The sequence below is a fragment of the Solanum pennellii genome, chromosome 12 (assembly GCF_001406875.1).
Source record: "Solanum pennellii chromosome 12, SPENNV200".
In the NCBI taxonomy this organism is placed as follows: Eukaryota; Viridiplantae; Streptophyta; class Magnoliopsida; order Solanales; family Solanaceae; genus Solanum; species Solanum pennellii.
Window position 1 is genome coordinate 3,007,004 of NC_028648.1, and position 8,833 is coordinate 3,015,836.

General features: G+C 31.1%; 1 protein-coding gene across 1 annotated transcript; it reads right to left on the reverse strand.

The window, feature by feature from the left end:
* Window positions 1-1,710: 1,710 nt before the first annotated feature.
* LOC107005465 (SPX domain-containing protein 1) lies at window positions 1,711-4,892 on the reverse strand. The gene is made up of 3 exons (XM_015204064.2): window positions 4,468-4,892; window positions 2,794-2,920; window positions 1,711-2,364 (listed from the first exon to the last, which is right to left on the reverse strand). The coding sequence occupies exons 1-3, from the start codon at window positions 4,780-4,782 to the stop codon at window positions 1,928-1,930; spliced, it is 879 nt and encodes a 292-aa protein (XP_015059550.1). The 5' UTR covers window positions 4,783-4,892; the 3' UTR covers window positions 1,711-1,927.
* Window positions 4,893-8,833: the final 3,941 nt, after the last annotated feature.

Sequence of the window (8,833 nt, forward strand, 5' to 3'; positions counted from 1 at the left end):
TGTTATAAATTCATTGAATGAGTGGATAGTCCATAAGGTTGGTACATGAACAACCATTCATATTCACTAGGTTACATGAACCTTTTTGGATAAGAATGTATCTATTTATTATGATACTTAATATGGTGACCTTTGGAGTGATTTCTCACTCTATAAATAGGGTTGTTCATTCACTATTGTAAGATATAAAAATGAGACTTGCATATACTTGAATAAGAAGAAAATTCCTCTTCTTCTATCTACTTCTCTTGTCTTCTTCTCTTTATATTTATATTGCCATGAGCTTGATTTTATAACAAAAATCAATTTCAATTGAACATTGATTTCATTTGGTCTATATATTTTTAAAAAATCGACACAAATAATTTAATTTAATAAATAAATAAATAAAGGTAACTAATATCCTTTGTCAATTGATATTTATGTTAATAATTTTTTTAAAAAAAGGTCATATTAATCACTACAACGTTAATCCTCATGACTAATATATTAAGGACGTAAGTATTTAATGTCTGGATAAGTGCCTTCATATATTAGTAATATTTTTTTTTTGGAACTTATAATCTATATTTATCTTCTTAATTTAAATCCAATAATAGTATTTGGAGGACGTCGAAAAACTAAAAAGATCAAAGCAATATGTAGAAGGAATTGGATGTAGCACTAGAAAAAATAAATATGTTTTAGAAAATGAAAATGTAGTAGATACTAGTTAATCTCACTGAAATAATCGAGTCGAATCGACGTATTAGTGAGACATGGTAGAACTCACCCAAATTTTATCCAGTGAAGAAAACATACGTTGAGAAACATCAAAAAGATTATTATATTCAATGGTGGATAAGAGAGTCAACACCACTCGATAGTATTTTAGTGAGACGTGGATAGAACTCACCCCTAATTTTATTTAGTGAAGAAAATATACGTTGAGGAACGTCTACAAAATTATTATATTCAATGATAGATACGAGAGTTATCTGTCCTTTGCTCAAATCTATATATGTAACGAAAAAAAGTTCATGTAATACTTGATTGTAAATCCAGTTATTGTATATAGACTTGAGATTGTTGTCAAAACCCATAAATATCAAATCCTGTATTTTATTGACAAATTCAAGAAGATGATGAAGGAGTTTATTTATTCAATAGTTTCATCACAAACTTTTATTCTACCATTTCTTTGAAATCCGTTTTGAAAAACCGTTTTTTGAAAACAAGAATCTATCAGAAACATCTCTACTCCACCCCACGTAAGTAGAATAAGGCTTGTGTACATTGCACCCTCCCAAACTCGACTTGTGGGAGAACTATGTTAGGTATTATGTTGTTGCCTTCCTCCAATGGTAGCAAAGTGTTAATCTTAGATGTTAGTATTAATGGAGTTCCAGTCTCTAGTCTAATTTGGTCCTTCTATAGCAGTTTTTTTCTGCATTTTTCACTCTAGTCTTCATAAATCTTCATCTTTCCAGACAGTTTCTTGTAGCAAAAACTTGCCTTATTTTTCAGGTTATGAATCCATTTTACGGTCGATTACCTATATGGTATATAGCTAGCTTTAGGTAATCTCTTACAGCTGAAAATTATCAGTATATAGAAGTTAAACTCGTGAGACTAATAGTCTTATGATCACTGAATGTGTTGGGATTCTCTTTGACACACCAACTAAACAGGTATTGAAGACAAATCTCCTTACCTTCTCAAGACACATACTAGCAGAATAACCAGTTTAAGAGATGAACGACGAGAGTTCATCACACACACTTTTGAGATTAAAATTTGTGTATTTTACATGTGTGTTAGTATCTAATACATGCAAAACATGTGAATTATCAGACCCCGAAAAATGGGGGAAAAAAAATACTACTTGGTGTATAAAAAGAGAACACATTCAAGGGGGCATCAAACAACTGTGCCGATATAGTTAAGACTACTTGGCTGCTTGTTCTAAGATTGGAATTTTATTCCAAGTATCTTCTGGTCCACTAATTTGCAATGGAGGCAATGAGAAAGCACTAACCGTTGAGCTCTTGCTCCGAATCTCTTTTAAAGCTCGTAAAGCAGATATGGTGCTCTTCATGTATAAGCTTTCGATATACTCTATCTCTGTCAGCTCCTTTGGGGCTCTAAGTAGACCCTCGTTTTTGTTGGTGCAGCTAGTTGAAGTTTCATTTCCGTCAGCTTCCGCGGCAATACACGAGGTGTCAATGATGGGGAATAGACGGTCGATCAAACTCTCACATTCCTTTACAAGCTTGTATAGCAAATCAGTGGTGAAGAAAGGCTGCTGCAAGACCCTCTGAATGAAGGGCAAGCGCAGAAGAGCACCAGTCCTTTTGTCATATTTCTTGAGTATCTTCACGAGCCCTATAAGCAAAAACAGTAATAGATCAGAATGGCTCATCACCGGAAGCGGATCCGGGATTTAAACTTGATAGGTTAGCACTGAAGTCGTGGTACTTTTAAAATTATGGGTGCAGATCTAATATTTGTTGAGAGTTTAATTGGTTTTCACATATATACTTCGGATGAACCCATTGCCTAAGAGCTACATCCGCCGCTGCTCATGAGATAATACAGGTGACTTATCTTCTATCTCAAGTAGTTCCTGCACCATTTCTAGCTTTACATACACGAAATCTCAGTGCACACCAAGCAGACAATGAGTGTAGACGCAAATGTATAGCACAACCCTGAGTATCAACTCTTGCACATTTACAAAGACTTCTCAAAGGTATCCTTAAAATTCTGAGGCACAATTAATTTCATATATCCAAAGAAAGACATTGGATTTACCAGTATAGTTGAGGGCACTGTAATTTTCCAGCAAAACCATCTCCCCGTGGAAGTCTACTATCTCCCTGCGAATCTTTATAATCTCATCATTACGATCTTTCGCCTTTGCCACTCTGTCTTGCAACTCCTGTTACCAATTATCGAAACATGTCAAGTACAGGATCAAAATTTAACAAGACATAGCATAATCATTTTTTATTTATCGAGAAGTAGCGATTGTTTTCTTCTTCTTGGAAACAACTAGATGCATAACCAATAATTGGTGTGAACTACATCTTGTACCAATGATTTCTGTGTATCCCACCACAACTATGGCATCAAGCTTTTGCTTCTAACCAAATTATAGGATCTTTGGGTCACAAAATGAAATAATAGAATGAGATTGTACTTATTATGCACTATGACATCTCCACATTCAAATCATGCATGCAGATAAAAACTTCTGTTTAGCCCTGTTGTTAAACATTCATACTTGAAAGCCAAACCTACAAATAACTAGCAAATACCTAACAGAACAGTTGAAGCTTGTATAAAGCATACACACATAATTCGGCAAGAACAGGGGACCTCTTCACCAAGAGAATACAGGATTGGCAATAGGGTGGGGCGGGTGAAGTCTTGCCCTACAACAAACTCAACCCACCCTTGTTAAGAGCTTTCTTTGCCCCGGCCCGCCCTGTCCTGCCCCAGTTCTCATCCCTAAGAGAATAGTTATATTTTCATTAATGTCAGTGTAAAAAAGTCTAAAAGTCATCGATACAAACAGATAAGCATGCCGTGGCAGGTCTAAAGCATAATCTAGAGGTTCCCGTACATATCTAAGGTTATTACACTTGACTGTGAACCCATTTATTATTGCACATCAACTTGAGGTCATCCTAGTGGGTATGTTGTTGTTGTAACTTAAGGCCATCCTAGAAATTCGTGATCAGATTTTGGATCCGACTTTGTAAGCACTAAGCATACTTCTACATCAATCCAACAACGCCAGCATCTTTTTACTGCTCTGCCTCTATCCACAAGTTGAATTAATTTGTGGTGTTCTTTTCTTTATGTTTGTTCTTTAATTACACAATTAGCATCATATGCTTTACTACATCACTGTGTTTGGTTCTAATAAAGCAAATTATTCCATTACTTTATCCTCTTCCTGGAGCATACAGCTGGAGTGATGCACTAGAAATCAATATTATAGTTATCTCTTAGCTAGAATTTAGTCGTTGAAACATTTCAAGTTCCAAAAACTGGAAGTTAACTCGCACCTAAAAAGAATGTCCAAACACAACTTCAAGTTCGAAATTCATAACATCAAAATCTACGATCAAACGCGAGCTTAATATTGGTTAAACAACTAAACATAAGTAAATACATATCCACAAGTTTCACAAATGATCTGTATATCACCAAAATCAAAACAACAATGCATTAATCAGAGCAAAATCAGCTTCCAGACAGACAAATCCAGAATTTAAAGGCAAATATCATTTGATTTATTTTTTCAAATATCATCCTCTACTTCAAGCTAAATTACACAAAAAAAAATATTTTTAGGAATCTTCATGCAATTATCAACAAACAATTTCGAATTTAAACAAGGTTCACGACGAGAACTGTATTTTCCTAATATTTTTCTAAAATCCTAAAAAAAAAGCATCAGAATTTAATTTTTTTTACCTTTAATCGAATGATATACTCTTCTTCTTTCTCCACGAAGAACGAATTGAATTTCTCAAGCTCATCTTCCAACAAATTCACAAACTCAACTTCCGCGTCAGTCATCGGTTCCTTCTCCGGCGCCTTATCAAAACCTCCGTCAGCCATTTTCATCCTCTTAGAAGCCCTAACATCGTCTCCATCACCGGAACTCACCGATCTCTTCGGTTCAATCAACTTCAACTTTTTCTTCAAATCCTTGTATGATAAAAACTTGTCTCTCCATTCCGGTAACGTTTCTTCGATTTGATTGCTCAAACTTTTCCCGAACTTCATAACTCCGATGAAGAAATTCACACACAGAAAATGTTAAGAAATGAGAGGAAAAAAAAATGAAGGAATTGAAAGGTTGATATAATGGAAACAAATTAAGTGTGTGGAGTGAAAGAAAAAGTGAGAGAATATGAAGAGTGAGCTGTGGGGGTATAATTGGGAATATTCTCTTCTTGTGCTCTTTTTCCACTATTTATTTTAATTTTATTATAAACACTCTATGCGAATAAGTCAGATATCCTAAATTTATCATTATTAAAACAAAAAATTTCTTTCATATCAAATTTATAAGCAAAAACATATATATATATCTCAATTTTCATACATAAACTATTAGCCATTAGGTATTGTCAATGTTTAGATCAGAAAATAAAACGATTGATAAGTTAAGATGTATTTTTGATAAGTAGTTAGTGATAATATGAATAGAATGTTTGAAACTTAAAGATCAAAATGTTTTAGGTATATTTTTTATTTTTTATTATTATAAATATAATTAATTTGATATCATCGAAGTGTAATTTTTCTATTTGGAAAAATTTTATTTTATGATGCAAGATTATCTAATTATATTTATTACAAATAACACGTAATAATTATCTAAATAAGCCGTTTGTTATTAGCATTTTTTAATATATTTTTTTGCTAACTTATAAGGCCAATGTTATATTTCATTTATATTATCATTGAGCAATAAAAAGAATCAAATATAGCTCTTGATATATCTATTATTACAAAAATAGAATATTTTTTGGCTTTTTAATATAAAGGTGAAATTTGTGGAGTAAGGAAATTTGAGAGAGAATATTATGCGTGAAAGTGGTGGATAAGAGTAAGATTAATACGGATCGTGATAGAACAGTTGAATTCTTTTATTCTTAGCTAAAAATAGTGAATTCTAATCTTCAGTATAAAAGCGTATTCTTTGAAGAATAAATTTTGAAATAGATAAATTTAAATTAATTCAATTTTAATATAAGTAAATATCGAATAATTTTTTTTTAAAAAAAAAGTGGTGAGGTGGTAAAGGGGTATAGTTGGGAATATTCTTTTATTGTGCCATTTTTTTTTAATAAATATCTTTAAGAGGATATCTTAGGGTTTATGCTTTATTCCTTTATATTTCAACAAGTAGGCTGGTGGGGCCCTTTTGATTTGAGTAACCGTGACGTGGCAAATATAGCTTATCATATTTTGTCATATATATATATACTCCTATCTGTTTCAATTTAAAAAAGATATTAAAAGATAATAATAAAATATTACATTATTTTTAAGTAAGATATAATATATAAGCATGATTTGTGACTTGGTTTTAACGGATCGATAATTATATCTTTTAATTCTGAGTATGCATAAATAGATACGTAAAGTAGTATAAAATTGAATAAGTAGACAAATGTATTCTACATGGTGTAATATATGTAGGACGTCAGGTAGAATTTTCATGTAGTACTCCATGTAGGACGCATGTTTCTATATGTTCAATTTTGTACAAGTTTAATTAATTTGTCTATTTATACAAACTCAATGTTAAATGTCATAGTTGTCAACTGCTATTAAGTTAAAAACATGTTACGTATTATGCCTTTAAATAAAGTGATCATTGACAAAAGTCCCAGACAAGTAATGTTTCATTTGTTCAAAACGCCCATGTTTGTCGTGTCTTAAATGACGGCTCGAAGCTAGAGATATATAATCTAGCGCAAAGGTGTTAAGGATGATAAATATAAAATGTGATAACTTGTTTAAATGTTACTGTAAGATATTATAAGTCTCATATCAATTTAATAAAGCATTGACATGAGGTTTATATAATTTTAAACTTTTTCGTATAAAAACTAATATTTGAAATGTGATTATCTCTGAGTTGTTATCGACTACTAACGCAGTTTCCCTTTTTAACTTTTATAGAATTTTTATTTAAATAATAACTCAAAAAAAACATGGCTCAAATTAAAAGCAGCTGCTGAAGCCGAGCCGATTAAATATCCTCCACAAATTTATGTTGTAATTAAGAAGAATGGTATAATTCCAAAGGTTGAGGAATATGCGTATAGCTTTTATTAAAAAATAAAATTAAAAAATTCCACAATAGGACAAATAAAAAATTCAACAATAGACTAACTTTTCTATTTTAAATGGTAAAATTAAAATTCTACGTAATAATATTTTTTTTCAAGTATTTTTCTTCCTCCATCCATCCATCCGATATCAGTATATTATTGCTCTGACAAATTTAAATTCAAACATCAATATTAAATATAATATATAAAAAAAACACTCTCTAACAAAAATTTATTTATATTTAATATTTAAACTTAGATTTTACGATTAAAATAATAATCGTGATTAGTTTTTTTAATTAGTTATTGCCTTTGACATTTTGGCAATTCCCAAGAAAAGATAGGATTCGTATCTAATTAGAGTATATGCTTAATAAAAAGAAGCATAAGCCATTGTTTTGGTACTATTATAATATTCTTCCCTTTTTACAAAGGCTATATTCTTTTTTTGGTTCAATTACTAGTTGTACCAAAAATATTTATGATATAATAATATGAAAATAAATTATTATACGAATATATTTTTAGTGGAGTTCAAGGTATGTCATTCATAATAATCAATAATTTTATCTGGATAGAATAATTAATTATCAATAGAAAAAAATTCTTGATATTCTAATCGAATAATTAGAGAATTCTTCTCTTCATAGAGATTGATGGCTTATTTTCTTAATATTGAATGGATTATTATATATGATTTTTTTTTGTATTGTCAATTAAATATTTTATTATTGTATGTTAGATATATATATACTTCAAAAGGCAAAAGATCCTTTGTTTGACTCTTATTGATGTGATTATGTGTTAGAATCTGTGCGTTAACTATTAGTCAATGGACCAGGTATCTTGACACACAAATAAGGATATAGCAGAAAGTAAATGCAGTTTAACAACAGAGGAGTTTTATGTGGAAACCACGACCTGTCTCACAGGATTTTTACAACCGTTTCACTAATCTTCAAAGCAAAAGGAAATTGGTTACACAAAATGTGAGAAAAAGTTTTTTTAATCTTACGAACAAGCAATAACTCTATTGTTTGATGAGCCTAAGTAGATTTTACTCTACCCACTAAGCTATCACTCTAGACAACTTAGAATTTTCTAAGCAATCTCAAGACTGCCCACTAAACCACTAATCTACTAATTTTCTAAGCAACACAAAGGTTGCCCACTAAATTAATTCAACTAACTAACTTAGAATTTCAGATCAAACCACACTGATTCCGTATAGTTTTAGGATCAGTTTACAATGTAAGATCGAAAGAAAGTATTCCCAAACAACTAAACAATGTTCATTTGAGCTTCTGTTGTTGTTGAATATTTCTTCTCCTTGATTTTCTAGGCCTTTGCAAGAGTTTTTGAATGTGTTTTTTTCAAGTTGCAAAAACTAATTGTGAATATGGGGATGTTTTGTTTATGTAGAAAGGTCACAAAACGTAAAACAATCCCATTGCCTGAGGATTCTGGTGTGTCTGCCACTTCTGCCATTGTTGGAGACTGTGCACCAACTTTTTGTACTTTCTCCAGCTGGCAGCCAAAAAGTATATTGAGCCAAGAACCAGGTTCCTTCATTAGGTCCCTGAGTTTGTCAAATCATCAAAACTACAAATAACATTATGATCGATGGTCGTGTGGTATAATTACTTAACTATACTTAATAATTGATTCTACGCACATCGAGTTTTGAGTATAAATTAAAATTAATCTTTGATAGTAAGGTTTTTTAATAATTAAATTAATCGAGTTCCTAAACTAAAAGTAGACATGAGATGCCGCATGAAAAGAAAAACAATTATGAATATGACTTAAAAAAATATCGCTAGATCATAGATAAAAAAATATATTGAGCTATCTCTAGAGACATACATTTCATAGAACTATATATACAAAAACTTGGATTGTTGTATTAATGGAGTATTCTTATGCTTCAACATCATCAAACTTGATAAGTTAAGAGAACAAAAAACAAAAAGAAAGGGGTGGGTGGG